Source organism: Lates calcarifer, linkage group LG23 (assembly GCF_001640805.2).
Source record: "Lates calcarifer isolate ASB-BC8 linkage group LG23, TLL_Latcal_v3, whole genome shotgun sequence".
NCBI classification, from domain to species: domain Eukaryota; kingdom Metazoa; phylum Chordata; class Actinopteri; family Centropomidae; genus Lates; species Lates calcarifer.
The window spans coordinates 13617398-13633967 of NC_066855.1; the positions used below are offsets into that span (position 1 = coordinate 13617398).

The following is a 16570-nucleotide window of genomic DNA, read 5'->3' on the forward strand; positions in this document are numbered from 1 at the left end:
TTGAGGTGTTTTTTTTTCTTTTCTTGAATGTTGACATTGAACACCTGACTTCACAATGACATGAGGACCTATAATGTGTGTGTGTGTTTGTATGTACAAGAGATAAGTTTGTGAGTGTTTTCGAGGAGGGCCAAGAGAAGACAGACAGTGGATAAAGACTTTGTATGTAGTTCTTCTTCTCCTGGACGTTTTTTTTTTTTCTTTTTTTCCTCTCTTTTGTGCTCCTGGGTCTGATAATTGCCTAACACCCTTGTTGCTTCTTCCCTCTTAAAAGACACACTCTCTCTCTCTCTCTCTCTCTCTCTCTCTCTCTCTCTCTCTCTCTCTCTCTCTCTCTCTCTCTCTAACACACACAGACATGCACACACACACACACACACACACAGAAAAACAACCCCATAAACCCCCCCCCCCAAACCCCACTTCCACCTGTGCACGTATGTGATGTGCCACCTTTGCAGGGCACTGCATGAGGACTTTGGTTCTACATGTACAGCTACGTGGTTTTCTAGTTGATCCCCAGATGGACAGCCATTGGTTGAGACTGACTGAACCCGAAGGACCTCTGGGCTCTGATTGGCTCCTGTGAGAAGTGAGAAGTGGAAATGATTTGGAGGTTGTTTTTTTTTTTTGTTTTTTTTTCCCCCTTTCTTTGCCGATACTATTAAGATGATGACGATGATAATCATGATGGGGAAATGGGAGGTCATTTAGTTTACCGATGAGCCGAGTGCAAGTTGGGACTCATGGAGGCGGGGTGGTGGGTCGGGTGGGGAGGCTGTTGTATCACTGGTCGGACCTCTTGTTGGAGGAGGGCTTAGGGCAGGAGGGGTTAGATGGGCTCCTCCACCTCCCTCCTCACCGTCGCGGTTGGAGGTACACATGACGGCGGACTGTCCTGACAGAGGAACCTTTTCTCTTTTTTTTTTTCTTTCTTTTTTTTTTTTTTTTTTTTAAATGTTGTCCATGAGGTTACTAGCTGCTCGCTGCGTAGAGTGAGTGAACTCCCTGTTTTAACCCTGTTCCTGGTTCTCAGACTGCATTGGTGATGTTTGTATTGCTGTTGTTTGATTGCACTCACATTTGATTACAGAAAGCGTCTATATATGAAATAAAATACCTGCCAAGGACCCCATTGGTGGCTGTGTATTTTAATAAGAGGAGTCATGTCATTTCTGGATGTTTGTGTACGTCAGCGTCACGTTGTGGAAGCTGTTGACATCTGTGCAATCTGCTGATGTTTTTGTCACTTTTGGAACATATTTACAAACAAACATGCTGCTTGTTTTGTCTCATGTTTGTCACTCCTTTTTTGCAGGATGAATTGTGTTAAACTGAGGATAGTCCACCAAAATCCTACCAGCTGCAGAGACCCTGACCCCTAATTTTGTAAAACAAGTATGTAACAATTCTAAAAATGTCATCTGCTGGGCTCCTGGTGCACTCAGTGGTTAAGGTGCATAATGTTATTGTCATGTCCCTGGTTCAAATCTGGCCAGGGACCTTGGTAACATATCATTCCCCCTCCCTCAGCCCTTGTTACCTGTTGCCTCCAGCACCCCAAAATAATTTAAAAATTACAGTTATATGCAAAAGTTGGGTAAATACCATATTATGTATAAGAAGTAAATACAGCTTCTGCAGCAAACAGATAGGAGCCTTTCTGTGCTGAATTTAGGGCACCTTCCTAAGTCCGTGCTTAGTAACCCCACCTCCATCCCAGATATCACAGCTCCGTCAGTCTTTCTATTCCTGAATTAGGAGTTTTCACCCACTCTTCTTTCAGATCACTTTCAGTTTTGAGATATTTCCGTAACATTTGAAGAAAGGCTCATTGCCCGAACTTTTGCAAGACTGCATCATCACTAGAGCACAAGGGCACATAACAAGCCATGTGCACAGAACAGAATTCAAAACAGTATGTCATGAAAAGTACTGAATAGGTATAAGGTGCACAGACACACACACACAAACATGCAAAACAAAATGGCAACAAATCTTCACATATGAACCAATCTGTTGAAGCAGGGAGTTTAAACACTGGACAATGATCTTTTTTTTTTTTTTTTTTTCTTAAAAAAAAAAAGGGAGAATAAATTAATATAATTATTTTTCAAATTTGTAGTTATCATATAAGCGTTAAATTAAATCTTAGATTAAATTTAGTTTATCTTGTGACCAGAGTCTTAAAACCAACCAAACCATCTATAAAAAAACTTTATGGGTGCACCCAAAACATGAGTGCTACTAAAGCCTATTATGTGGAGAAAACGCAGTCTAAGATAAAACCACACACAGTGAGTGAGAGAGACTTTGTAAGCCTTTCAACAGGAAGTCTTAATCATCATTTTCATGATGTGTGGTAGTTAGATATGCTCTTTGCGAGGGAATAATTTTAGATTTTGGAAGTGATCCGGTCCTGCAAGTTCTGCTATTGGACATCTTATTTTCAGGAGGACAGAACTATACACTTCTCAGATGGATTTGCCTTTTTTATTTTCTGAAATGCGTCTGCTAATCTTCACTATACACTGTAGTACTATTCACTATATATAATATATATTTAACAAAACCAGAATATCTGACAAGAGAAAGATATGTTCGTAAATGATTGCATGTGGTGCATTGACACCACCTTATCTCCCCTCCACACACACACACACACACAAAGTCACACACATAACCCCTGTCTAATCTGTCACTCTGTCATAATTTGATCATAATCCCTAATCATAATCACATCGTATCTTAAAGGTGTTCTCAATCTGGAGTGGGATTATGGGATTGCAGAGCATGTGTTAGAGTGTGAATGGGCGATCCAAATTTATTAACTGTGGTGGTGTTTATGATGTTTGTGTGTGTGTTGGGGGGTGAATTTAATTTGATGATGGTGGGGTACGGAGGGCGCCCTCTCACTGATTCACCCTCTGAATCCACTTTAAGCCTGATATTACAAAACAATAGACACTGACCTGTTAAAACTGTGTTTGTGCACCCCTCATCTTTAATCTCTTTCACTTTAATTTCTTTTTACAGATCTACATGACATAAAACAGCAGATCTACTGCCTCTTGGTTTTCTGTGGAATGTACACATTTCTTTTTAGCCAAGCTGCTGCTGTGACTCTGGGTTATGCAGTGTCAGTCATTCAAATATTGGAATGAATAAGACTGGATTTCTTATAGACATTCATGGTCCCCAGATGATTAATCCCAGTGACCTCAGTGATCTCTTACTTTTTTCTGTTGCTCTACAATGAGGTTGACATTCATGATTTTGTGTCAAAAATGTATCAACTATGGAACAGACTGCCTATGAAATTTGGTTCAGATGGTCATTGTCCCCAAAGGATGAATCCTGATGACTTAGTTGATCCCTTAAGTTTTTCATTTAGCACCATCATGAGGTCAGATTTTTAATTCCAGTGTCCAGTTATTTGTTTTATGACCAAATATTTATGAACAAATGACATTCCCCTCAGCCCCAGCTATACTTTGTGTTTAGAACTGCAAATATTATGCTAACATCCATGTTAAACAATATGCATGTCATTGCTGCTCAGACCTTATGTACACCCTCACGGAGCAACTAGCATATTCTTCCCTCCTGCCTCTTTCTTATTTCCTTTGTCCTGTCTTATTTTAATTGATTGCAGCTTCTGTGAAAACCTCAGAGCTTCTCGGGCCACAACCTAGACCCTGGAACTGTTACAAAAGCAGCTACTTTAGAAACTCCATTTACAGGGCACATATGCTTGGCATACAGATCCTGCTCCATGCTACAATGTTTATATGGTACATTTCTTTTTTGTATGTGTGTTTATTCATTCCTCTCCTGAAAGGGCATTCAGGGTGTTCATTGGTGCTGTTGTACTCTGAAGGTCAGCCGACCCCTGCTGACCCCGACACGCTTAAGAACATGTACCGATAGAAAGACCCAAATGCTGAATTGCTTTGTTTGCAGGGAGGGAGATGCTAGTCATGTTTCTCTTTCTGCTCTCTGTTGGTCTCCTCCTCTTCTGTGCTTTCACTCGAGTCCTTCTTTTTCTTCCACCCACTCTTGTCCTTTCAGAGCAAAGGATTTTCCGCTTGTGGCTGTAACCTTGGGTGAGAGAAGTGGTGACTGGGTGATTCTGCACGTTTCAAACGAGGTGCCTCTCCTCTGAGTTTGATGAGAGCTCAAAGGAGCACAATTTTCATACATGGTGAAATATGTATACTGATGGCTCTCTGTGTGGATGTGTGTCTGAGCCTAAATGATGAGTGTGTCCTGTGTGTGTGTGTGTATTTGTGTGTCTCAGCATATGATTTTGAGTGGAGTAATTTAGCAGATGAGCGGGTGGCCATTGTTAGAGGGATAATCTGGCTCTTGCTGCTCAGATAGGTTAACATGCAGCAGATTAGACCAGATTACCCCCAACCACACCAGACAGGACAGGGGCCTGCCTCCCTCCCTTTTTTTTTGTCATCCTCCTCTTTTCACTCATTCTTCATTTCATTTCCTCTCTTGGCTTTTTTATTCATATATATATATATATATATATATATCCTACTTTTTTTAATGTCTCATTAGGCTTTCCCTTCTTCTACCTCCTCCAACATTTATTCTTAACATCCAACCAATCTCTTTTTTAAAATTTCAGTAGTGGAGGTACATAACACTTAACACAGCAGTTGTGGAAGGACATATAGGCTAAGTCTGCTGCCCTGTTTGTGCCTTGTACTTATTCAGTGTGCATTGGGTAATTTAAAATGCACATACAGTCTGATTTAGTTTTATGTTCCCCCTAAATGCAAGATTTGTTACCTCCTTGTTTCCTATACTTCTTCACTTGTCCGTATTGGTGCCCACTAAGTATTTCCTTGGTATCCTGTATGTACAAAATATCTGCACTGTAACTTGAGGGCTGTGATTTAAAGTGTTACCTAACATTTACATGAGTGAATGAATGAATGGAGCTTTTATAACCCTGTCAAGCAAACAGCCGCCTGGTTTGACAACACACTGATTCTGCCCTGTACAAAATATGGATATGCATTTTAAAACATTATACAAAAAGCCCAGATATAAAGAAAGCCATTATTTTCAGTGAGATTCTTAGAGCTTTTTTTTTTTTTTTTTAACAAAATAAATGAAGAATAACTTTATGATACAGGGGAGTCAGGATAAGTATAAATAGATTAGTTAGAATAATGGTAATGTATTTAAACTTATGCTTATCATATAATCTTATATTGTTTTATTGTGACCTGCAGGTACAATTATTTAAAGAGACAAGTTAATCATTTTGATATTTGGATTGAAATGTGTTTTGCTTTAATTTAAAAAGAGCAATCTATAGTTAATATTTACATTTATTGATCCTACACTTCACAGCACTTGAAAGTTGTAACAGCTAGATAACAAAACTATAGATGCATTGTTTTGATGTCCATATAAAAAAATTCTACTTGAATAGTCTGTTGAATAATCTTAAGGTACTTATGCTGCCTGAACACCTCACCACACTGCCTTGACGCTGCAAAAGCTTAATAGATTTTTCTCTCTTATTTCTCTTTCAGCTTTATTACAGACACCACAGGTCTGAAAAAACACCAAGTCAAATTTGGAGGCGAAACCTGCATCGAGTTAAGTAACAACTCCACCTCTGTTTAATCTGACTCACACTCTTCCTTTTCTTCTCTTAGACACAGTGTTTCCTTCTCTAAACCCAGTGAGTTTGCATGAATATGTGGAACTGGAGGATGTTAATATTATTAGCTGTGTGTTTCGTCACATCTGTATGATTGCGTGTCTGTCTGCCATGGAAAAAAAAACTCAACAGTCAGACGTGTGTTTGGGCTCCAGCTGTTTGTATTTTTGGCTGCTGGTGTTTGTTTGTCTCATTCAAGCTGTTAATTAAAAACACCCCAAGTGGTGCGATGACACTAACAACACACAGGATAATGATGTAATTACTGCCTTTACATCTGGTCCAGCTGGCCTAATCTATAGGTTTACAGCAGCAGTCTTGAAAGTAGTGTAACAGAGGACTCATTAGTCAAATCATCTGATTATTTTGTTTATTCATCTTTCTGTAAGGTGTTTGTGTTTTACTGTTTTGCGTCATCCATCTGTCATGTGTAGAAGCTTATTTGTGAGCATCTGTGTGTGTTTGTGTGGCTCAGACATTGTTATGTGTTTACACGTGTATGGGTGTTTGTGCGAGTGCAGTTTTTTGTTTTGTTTTTCTCTGTAAAAACTTCTCTCCAGCTGTTTCAGCACTCACATTCAGCTGGACCAACCCAGCCAATAAAAAAGAAGAAGAAGAAGCAGGAAAAACAGCAGGATTAACTTTGAGGTGTTGGATTCCAAACCAATCAGGGTGCAGGATTTAGTTGCTCAGGTACAGTTACTTGAGTACCTGTCCTCCTCAGGTTATTTTGTGACAGAGGTCAAGATGTGGTCAAATGGTGACCACACACAGACACGCACAGAGTAACACAATAGCACATCCGTCTGTCCACATGTCCAGCCAGCCTTCCTTCCTTCGGACCAGTGTTTGTGTGATGAAGAGGAAAAACTAACAATCTGTCCCGTAATCTTTCAGTTCAGTTCTACATCCACAAGATTAAATGTGTTAATTAGCTTTAACTTTTCTGGCAACTGACTACTTGATTATCCAACTATCCAAATGCTGTGATAGTTTGGGATCGGGTTAGAAAAAGCTCTGTCCTCCCACTCTCTCCACATCTTAATTTTCATCCCTCTCAGTCTGCTACAATTTACCCCCTCCTACCCTCCCTTTTTTTTTTGGGTACCATTGTGCACCAGACTCTCCTGGAGCCCTGTAAGAGCACAAAAGCACAACAAAGACTCAGGAAGTGATTAGTGGCTTAACGAGGAGGAGGCTTTCGGGAGGGAGTTAGGAGGGGGCTGTGCAGCCTCTTCCATGAGACAGGGCGACAGGGTTAAAGTTTCAGGGCTTAAGAGGTCAGTGTTAAGTTGTGGAGAGGTTAATTAGGAGCAGGGCTTTTGTTTGCGAGGGGGGATAAGAAGACGCAGAGGCGATTCACTTCCTCGCCATGTCTCTCCAGCCACCCCGGTGGTGTCATCCACCTCCTTTTAGCCAGCTCTGCTCTCCCTCCTCCTACCTGCTAATTGTCCTGTAGCTGAAAAGAAGATGTAGTTGAATCAACTTAATTGTCACCATTGCAACACACTCTGGTCACCACCCCCCACACACTCACACACCTCGAGTATGTTTCCTCAAGTGTGTTTGGTGTGTCCTTCCTGCCTCGATTGGAAGAATGTCTTTTCAACTTGGAGGAGCCCTGGCCGTGACTGCCGCTCAGAGACCGTTGTGCGAGTTTGTCCATTGTTCTGCTGTTACAACACACTGTGGACTCAAGCATCTCGAGTAGAGCGGGATGAGCTTCTCTGTGCGAATGTGTGTGTGAATGAGACAAATGGAACTGACACTGAAACATCTTTCTTGGCTCCAAAATGCATCTGCAGATCCTTTTAAATCCCCTTTTATTCCACTTTGTTTGTTGGTTTGTGCTGTAAATTTAACAGTGTAGATCCACTGAGAGAAGCACAGACGTTTGCTCCTGTGGGACGTGAATACATCAACTTCACAAGGTGTTGCTGCGACTTGCTTTAGTGGATACAGCAGCTTTTCTACCCCAGCCGAGTGTAAATGTTTTGGTTTTTTAGGTGTGTGTGTGATATTTTTTGGATATTTGACTTTTTTAGTTTTTTGGCATTGTTTTTGGCAAGCTACTCATTAGCTCGTGAGTGTTGACACACCTACCAGCAACCAGCGAGAGGTGGTGGAGGCAATGTTGCACACATTGCATATTTTTACACTCATATCCAGCAGGTTTTCATGTAAACAAGTGTTCAGGCAGAAAGTGAAAGTGCAGACGTGTGATCCAAGATATCTCTGAATTACTCTCCTTATCGACCTGCCCCACAGTCTGACGCTCTCAGGCTGTGACTTGTTCACTGTTCCCTCATCTGAGATTAAAACCAAAGGGGACAAAGCTTTTGTCAGGGCAGCTCAACAATGCAATGACTCGATTTACAAAATCAGTATCAAAACCCACTCTTATCACATGGCTTTATGGCAGTTTAATTGCAAGAATATCCATTTTAAATGAGTGCATGTGTATGCACCGTATGTTTGAGTATACAGCATATTTGTGTGAATTCGTATATCAGTATTACTTGATTTGATTTCATAAAACAAGTAGAGATTGCCTTGACAAGCATGAACCATATGCATCATCTGGGGTGAAAAACTGGCACACAGCTCCTCACACACCACCATGCAGGGACATCTGTCTCTTGGGGTAATTGGCATTAACCCTTTTAAGCTGGGTGACCCCCTTTTTCACGCCCAACACATCTGCACTGCACTGGGGCATGTGGCGGGGTGCATGTGTGACAAAACAGGATGCGATGGTGCACGATAAAGGCATAAAACAGTGACTTTTTTGCTGTTTTGATGGAAGCTATTTTGTCTGGTTAGCTAAAAATATCTACTTTAGATTTAGGTTAGGTTTAGGTTTCACACATGATCTTCTTTACACACACACACACACACACACACACACATCCTAATGCTGCACAAAGGATGCCACACTCCAAAACATATGGCCCAGGATAGCAAAAATGTGTTAATGTTGATTGAATATGCTGCTCTATTAGACTAATGTTAGCAGGCTGTATGGGCCTGATGTTAATCCAAGGTAACAGAATGGAGCTGGAGAGTGGCTTAGTATCTCTGAACTTATGGATATTAGAGAATAGAAAAGTGATTAGAGTGGATGGAGACCACTTAAAGAAACATACGCTTTCAGGTCTGGTTGAGATTTCCAATCACACCGGGTACCATCCACATCACTGCTATTAATGATGCAAGCAGCTTACGGGCAGGACCTGAGAGGTTATGAGATTTAGCTGATAGCAGACATTGATGTCAGTTTAGTTCAGTCCAGTTTTGTCAGGCCTTAATCCATCATCACTGCTGTCATCATCATTTGTTCTGCTGAAAATGCCTTGAGGTCTTACAGTCAGGGTTTTTTTTTTTTGCTAGTGCATGATTATTTAGAATGTATAATTTATGCTGTCCTCTTTGACAGGTCTGTAGTGTTATGTCTGAGTTGATGGTCTTTGTGAGGATGATGAAACAGCATTAAATTGATTTTAAGTTGAAAAACTGTCACCAGTACAGACGCGTCGAGGCAAGAAACTGTCTGGTTCCGTTCCGTAAACATGAAGATGTTTACATCACAAAAAATATTCACAGTTTGTACACAACAAGGTGATAGTTTTTATTGAAATGAATGAATTTATTGTCTGATATGTCTTTGTCAGTTCCATGCAGTTTACATGTAGCCTTTCATCTGTTTTAGAGCTCCTTGTAAAGTTGGTAAGTGGCCCTTTTTTTTTTATTGTTTATTTATTAAACTTTTTTGGCAAAGCATCTGTTTTACTGTTTTATGAAACAGTTGACATTAGAGAGGCGGATCAGGAAGGGCTCTATGTGTCAAGCTTCTGCATAAAAGGAGGGAGATAAATCCTCTGTGTTTGATTGACAGTGCTGCCATGACAACCCCGCATCAGCTCCAGAACGTCCAATCAGGAGTCAGATTCGGGGTCCCTCCCTGACTCCCAGGTGAGCTAAAGAGTCAGACCTCAGCAGATTTCTGTCAGACTTTTTCCGAAACGCACTTCGTCTCCTCTCGGGCTTCGCTCTTTTATCCAGATGGTTTTCAGATCGCCACTCGACTTTTTCTCAGCCTCTCGTCTCCTTCTGCCACACTTTGCAGATGGGCCCCCTGTCCTGGCCCGCTCCCGGTCCCCGGAGGACCCTCCCTCCGCCTGCCCTCCTTTGGCTCTCCCGGGACTGTGCTTCTCCGCGGCGCAGATCGCCAGCGTGTGCGAGACTCTGGAGGAGACCGGAGACATTGAGCGGCTGGCCCGCTTCCTCTGGTCACTCCCGGTGACCGCAGACGGCCGCGACTCCATCTCCGAGCACGAGTCCGTGCAGCGCGCTCGCGCCGTGGTGGCCTACCACACCGGGAGTTTCCGCGAGCTGTATCACATCTTGGAGACGCACCGCTTTACGCGCGCCTCGCACGGTAAACTGCAGGCGATGTGGCTCGAAGCTCACTACCGGGAAGCTGAGAAGCTTCGGGGTCGGCCGCTCGGACCGGTGGACAAGTACCGCGTGAGGAAGAAGTTCCCCTTACCGAGGACCATCTGGGACGGAGAGCAGAAGACGCACTGTTTCAAGGAGCGCACGCGGGGGCTGCTGAGAGAGTGGTACCTGCAGGACCCGTACCCGAACCCCGGGAAGAAGCGGGAGCTGGCGCACGCTACCGGACTGACACCGACTCAAGTTGGGAACTGGTTCAAAAACCGGAGACAGAGGGACCGGGCGGCAGCAGCCAAAAACAGGTCAGTGACTTTGACTTGAAATGAGCTTAGTTGAGCGTCAGTTGACAGAAACTTACTCTGGATAGAAACCAAAAGAACTAGTACTGATAAAATGGAGGCAAATCTATGTATCCAAAATTTCTCTCTACTCTCTTATTGATCTCGTACCTACTTAGAGCTATTAGTCACTCCCTCCCTGAAGCAATTTCTTCTCCACGGGCAGCCAAGGTTTTGCGTAAAAGGGCCATTCATGCGTAAAGGCGCACAGCCATTCAGCTTGTAGGTTTTTGTTCCCCCTCTGTCAGTGTGCCCCTGCTGATCTCTCTTCCCCTTTCTCTCACTATAATTTGCTTCAGGGTCAGTGTGTGGGTCAGCCACCCTGTTGGTGAGGGCAAAAGGTGCATGAGTGGGTGCAAATTGCTTACCATGCATGCACAGGCTCCAAATAGATTGTTATTGTGCTTTAACAAGGGATTTCTTTCAAGATTTTTAAATGTAGTTTAAGTTAGGAGTTTTATTTATTATTTTTTCACAATAATCAAACGATATAAGAAGTTTTGTTTTTATTTCATTTTTAGTAAAATGCATTCCCACCCTTGAATTTAACGCCTCGTCTTACATTTTCAGGTTACAGCACCACAGGACGTGTCCAGAGGGTGCACGTGCACTCAGTGGAGGAGACTGCAGTCCAGACGGGAGCGCAGAGCGCGCAGATGGACAGACTCTTCTCTCTGTAACGGACAGTGACTCTGACTTGGATGTCTGACACTTTGAATCTGTGAAATGGACCTTTAGAGGCCTGTCATGGTCCGCTGTGGATTACCGGACAGAGGATGATGGTGTATGCGGGTAGAAGCTGGTCAGGGTTGCAATAAATTGTCAGAGTATAAAACAGCTTCATCCCAAATATTAACCCAGACCATCAAACAGACGATTTAAACACAGGTTACATGGATATTCAGTCTTCCCCCCCTCCCTTTTGTTTCATGAGAATTTAATAACATTTTTTTTCACTAGCTGCAGATCAGACCCACATTTTTGATCACTGGATGGTGACAGTGCACATCTGTTGACCCAGCTTACACCATCATCAAGCCGTGGACCCCTGTTGGATGAAAACTCAGGGACCTCCACACAGGAGGAGTTAATCACTCTCATCTTCTCTAATTATGTGTCATTCATTTTTTAATGGAACTAGTTGTTTCTTTAGAAGAAATCCACTGCTTTAGACAATCAGCACACACTGACGCCTATATACCTCCCTGTCTGGATGTTTGTATGTCTATGGATTTTGTTGTTTCTTTACCTTCACTTCTACTTTATTTAAGGTTCAGAGTTCACTGTTCAGTGTGTGTGTGATGCTGTGTCCTTTTTTGTTCGAGTTGATGCTGAATAAATGTTTTGGTATTTTATATATAAATAAAAGTATTTAATTTATCAGTGTTACTGTGCTCATTCTTTTTTTTTTTTTTTTTTTTTTTGATAACACCCAAAGGACAGTATGTGCGCGTGTGTGTTGCCAGTCACTGAGTTAAATCATCAAACTTTGTGTTCACCTTATTATTATGTTAAGTCATTCCCAATGTGCACTTTTTCTTATCAGTCACCTTTCCAGGCCACATTAGGAGACATATTAATCTCTTGACAAAACAGGTATCGTCTCTCTGCATGTCATTTTCTGATTTGCAGAGAGGACTCCCACCCAACTCGAAGCCAAAGTAGTGCCATCCAGTGGTCAAACTAAAGACAGTGTTGGAATAAACCACCAATTCCACTCGCATTTTCTTACGCACAGTGAAAGGGAGGAAGTTTTCATACCAGCTTCAGAAAGCCCATCACCTTCTAACTGTATGAACGAGGACACAGGTGAGTATTGCTGCAGTAGAGACGGAATGAAGGCTCTTGAACTACATTTTCAAAGGCTTTAACAGGAGACATAACAGAGGAAATCAAATTAGATCTGAATTCATAAACCATCTTGAATCAATACTGATTCACACACAAAAATCATGGCTCCTCAGTGATCATTTGGTGGGTCCTGACCTCTCGGGTTGGACATTACATTACTTATTATTACTATAATAACGTCAGTCATCAGTCCCAATAAACACTTTTCTGCATGAGAAGTTCTTTTACTTTTGAAATTTTAAGTTCCATTGCTGATAATTCTACTATGCTTTGTTATTACTTCTTTTCAAGTAGAGATCACACCTTCCCACCACTGAACACTCTTGAAACATTAATTTCCGAGGAGCACTTGAACACAGCGTTCATAGACGTCACGTCCTGGAAGCGTCATCAACCCGGTCACACCTCACTCAAGCCAGCAGGTGGCGCAGCTGTCCAGGCCTGCTGTAGTCTACAGGCAGAGGCTGGGTTGTACTGTTAAATACAGACAATCTCATCTCTTAGCTCACCTGTGCTTAGAATAAAGTTAGACCTCTGCTAATCACAGTAGTGGAGAGTAACTCCGTACATTTGCTTGAGTAGCTACTGTGCTTAATTTAAAGGTACGTTAGATCAGGGCAAGACAATGCCTGACAAAGAGCCCAGTAGATTTATGTATTGATAGGATTTATACACGCTCAACAGTTGTGGTCATTGATAAACTTCTATATTTGTGTGCAACTAAAAAGACTATCTGAGGACACTCACATCACAGACCATGATGGGGAGTGACAGTTGCTATGACGACCTATACTTGCCACTCATTGTGACTGTGACCAATCAACCACCAAAGCAACAAAGCAAGCAGGGATGAGGGTGGTGACTGCCATGTTTGTGTCACATGTCATGTGTATGTTTGCATGGGTCATGTGGTCACAAACAGACAGACAGACAGACAGATAGATAGATAGATGTAGACTACCTTAGGTGGTGTTTCACATATTACACACATTACAATCACTTGCCCAAGTATAGCAGCCTTTATATTATACATTGATGTCCTGTATTTACACATGCAGTGATTAATGTAGACATTTTTTCATTACATAGTGACAATTTCATATGTTGTACAGATCATAAAGCTCTTTGAAGCAAATTTGTGACTGTGAATAAAACTGACTTGACCATATACTGATAATATAAACAGGTACATACACGTACATGTGTGCATAGATACGTGATAGGCCCAACATGCAAATTAATACAGAGATATATGATGAGTGTGATGAGTTATCTGTTCAGATCAACACTCACTACCCAGAACACCATCATATCTCTGTTGTATTTCATAGCAGTGTACAGTGTGGCTGTATTAGTCAAGAGGCAGGTAAGGGAACTAGATTTTGTCATCTTTCAAGTCACTGTTGCAGCAACTTGTAATAGTGTCATTATGAAATATGCTCTGTTTCTTCAGACCTCTCTTCTTCTGTGTGTGAGTGTGTGTGTGTGCAGGCTGTCTGTGACCATGCATAAGGACTGACTGATTGACTGGCTCTATTGGCTGTCTGGCTATGACACACACGCACGCACACACGCACGCGCACACTCCATGCCTGAGGGTGAATTCCATCCCCCTCCTCGTCTCTTGCGCCCAAAAACACCTCTTCCATCTGCGCGCGCACGCACGCACGCACGCACACACACACACACACACACACACACGCACGCACACACGCACACACAGTCTCTCCCACTCTCTCTCTCATTTCTCTCATCCGGCGCAAGAGCCCGGCGGCGCGGGTGACGCGTTTTGCGCATTTCCTGCAGCTCGCGCTCACTCACGGATTCAGGAGAGAGGGGACGGGAAACGGGGGGCGCGCGTAAGGATCGAAAGCAAAAAAAAAAAAAAAAAAAAAAAAAAACGGAGCACAGTGATGTGTTTGGGGTTGTCGTGAGCCCGAAAAAGACTGCACTGGGAGGCAAAAACGGCATTGCTTTCTGAGAGAACGCGCAAATATCGCGGTACTGTGAGGTCGAAGCAAGGAGCTTATCCCAGCGAAGAGCGAGCCGCGACGGGCTGGAAACGGAGCACCAATCCCGGATGGCTAGGCGCGGCTGCTCGCGCTCTCTCCCACCCTGACCCGGGACAGACACGCAAGGACCGTGGGGACGCTCCGGGGCTTCACGTGAGCCCAGTCGGAGCCCCGTTACGCTGCATTCCCCCTCTTTGACGTTTATATCCCGGCCTGTTTTCGCCGATACGGGGATCTTGTCTGGCGCACGGGACCGACCATAAACAAACAAGGCAGCCGCTCGGGTGGGAGAGTGTTCAGCAAGCGACCTCTGAAGGGTGTGAGTCCGCGTTATTACTGCGTTTTTCAGCCCATTGAGGACCCATCAGCTGTACTGTGAGTGTGTGTGTGTCTGTGTCTGCGTGTGTTTGCATGTGTATATGTGTGTGTGGATAACACAATGTTCTGATATGGCTGTATTAGAGAGTCCAAGGAGCCAGCGGCATTATGGGATGTAGCAGGACTGTGCAGTGACCCCTCTCATTGGAAGGAAACACTCTGTGTACAGGAGCAGGAACAGGCAGACCAGCCTAAACACACACACACCCTCATCCTTTTGTACACACACACTCACATCCCAGGAGCCTGCAGCCATGCCTGTGTTCAGTGGCTTGTTGAAGGTGCGAGTGTGTGAGGCAGTGGACCTGAAGCCCACCCCATGGGCCTTGCGTCATGCTGTGGGGAAGAGTGGCTCCTTCCTCCTGGACCCCTACCTGGCCCTGAACCTGGACCAGACCCGACTGGGTCAGACTGCTACCAGGACCAAGACCAACAGCCCCGCCTGGCATCAAGAGTTCTGCACTGAGGTCCGTGAGGGCAGGAGTCTGGAGCTGTCTGTTTTCCACGATGCGCCCATCGGATATGACGACTTCGTGGCCAACTGCACCATCCAGCTGGAGGACCTGCTGCAGAACGGAACCAGGCACTATGAAGACTGGGTATGTGTTTGATGTGTAACTGTGTCTGTGGTCCTGAAAGCCACAGGCTTGCATGTTGATACCTTTGCCACATTCAGTCAGATTCTGTGCCTGTGCAGGTGAAATGAAATTCAATAACAAACACCAGGCTCAGGGACAAACAGGGGGCCCAGTTTCACAAACATCAGGGTCTGCAGGAAACCCACTGTTGCACTGTCTGCATAGCATATTTGATGTGGTGCATACTGTGCTTGTGGTTACTAGTGTGCAGTGGCACTGGTTCATAGTATGTTCTTGCCCAGTGGCCCCTCACCACGGTATGCATTCATTTTACAGGGCATCCAACCAAAGCTAAGTTCATTATTCTTGCAGGAAAGAGACTAATTTGTTCATTTGCTGCTTTGCAAAATTCATTCCTGACAATACAGCAAATGCATGGCCAGTAGGCAGCTTTAGGGAGTTCAGTGCCTTTCTGATTGGCAGGGATGCACCGATCCAACTAACAGGAAACCTACAGATACTGAGCATGGATCCTGTACCATGACTCTCTTCAGATGAATAAGACTGCATTACACTGACTGAGTGCAATAGCAAGAACATTGCATTTCTTTGATGACAGCTGTTTGGGCCCTCCAGCCAAAAACACGCTCACTTAACCTTCCCCTCAGATGTCAAACCTTTGCACTTGTGTAGCATTGGATGTCTTCTAATTGATGGATCTAGGAGTAAGGGATTGTAAGCTTCATTCAGAAAAAATCCTTACTTCCGTTATCATCACCACCACCATCTTCTTTCTCTGTCTTTGGCAGCGCAGCAAGGTGTTAGTTAACTGTTAATTCACTTGCGCTCGTCTGTTGTCAAACTCTATGTGCAGCTCTGTGCTGAGATGTCGGCCGGTTGTCCACCCAGGTTTGGTTTCGTCCCGTCCTGTAGTCATGTGTCACTTGTGTTAAGCTACAGAAGAGCTAGTTGGTGTGTCTGTACTTTAATCCTCAAGCTTTTCATTCCTTTATCTGTGACATGGGAGCTGTTTGAACTTGCATTAGATCTGATTTGGGCATCTCAGGTCCAGCCTGCAGCTGTCCTTCCTCAATTCCTCACATTCCTCCTGCCTCTTTGGACTGGCAGAAATAGGAGGTGCCCTCATCTTTCCCCCTGTAGAGTTATAATCATTAAGGAGACACAGCTGTGTACATGTTCAAAGTCTTTACCACAGCCTGGTTACTGTACATTCAGAGATACACATACTGTATATACACATACACA

The 16570-nt window shown here is 43.5% G+C and overlaps 2 protein-coding genes across 2 annotated transcripts in view; both read left to right on the top strand.

The window, feature by feature from the left end:
• The first annotated feature begins 9428 nt into the window (after positions 1–9428).
• six3b (SIX homeobox 3b) lies at positions 9429–11847 on the top strand. Its single transcript, XM_018675468.2, is given in 4 exon segments — positions 9429–9637; positions 9640–9663; positions 9666–10449; positions 11056–11847. Coding segments are annotated over 4 exon segments (990 nt in total). The 5' UTR covers positions 9429–9594; the 3' UTR covers positions 11195–11847.
• Positions 11848–13418: 1571 nt separating this feature from the next.
• prkcea (protein kinase C, epsilon a) overlaps positions 13419–16570 on the top strand; it is a 34818-nt gene continuing 31666 nt past the window's right edge. The window contains exon 1 of the mRNA XM_018675480.2: positions 13419–15325. Within this exon, the coding sequence (XP_018530996.1) occupies positions 14981–15325 (345 nt within the window). The 5' untranslated portion in view covers positions 13419–14980. The remainder of the gene's footprint in view (positions 15326–16570) is intronic.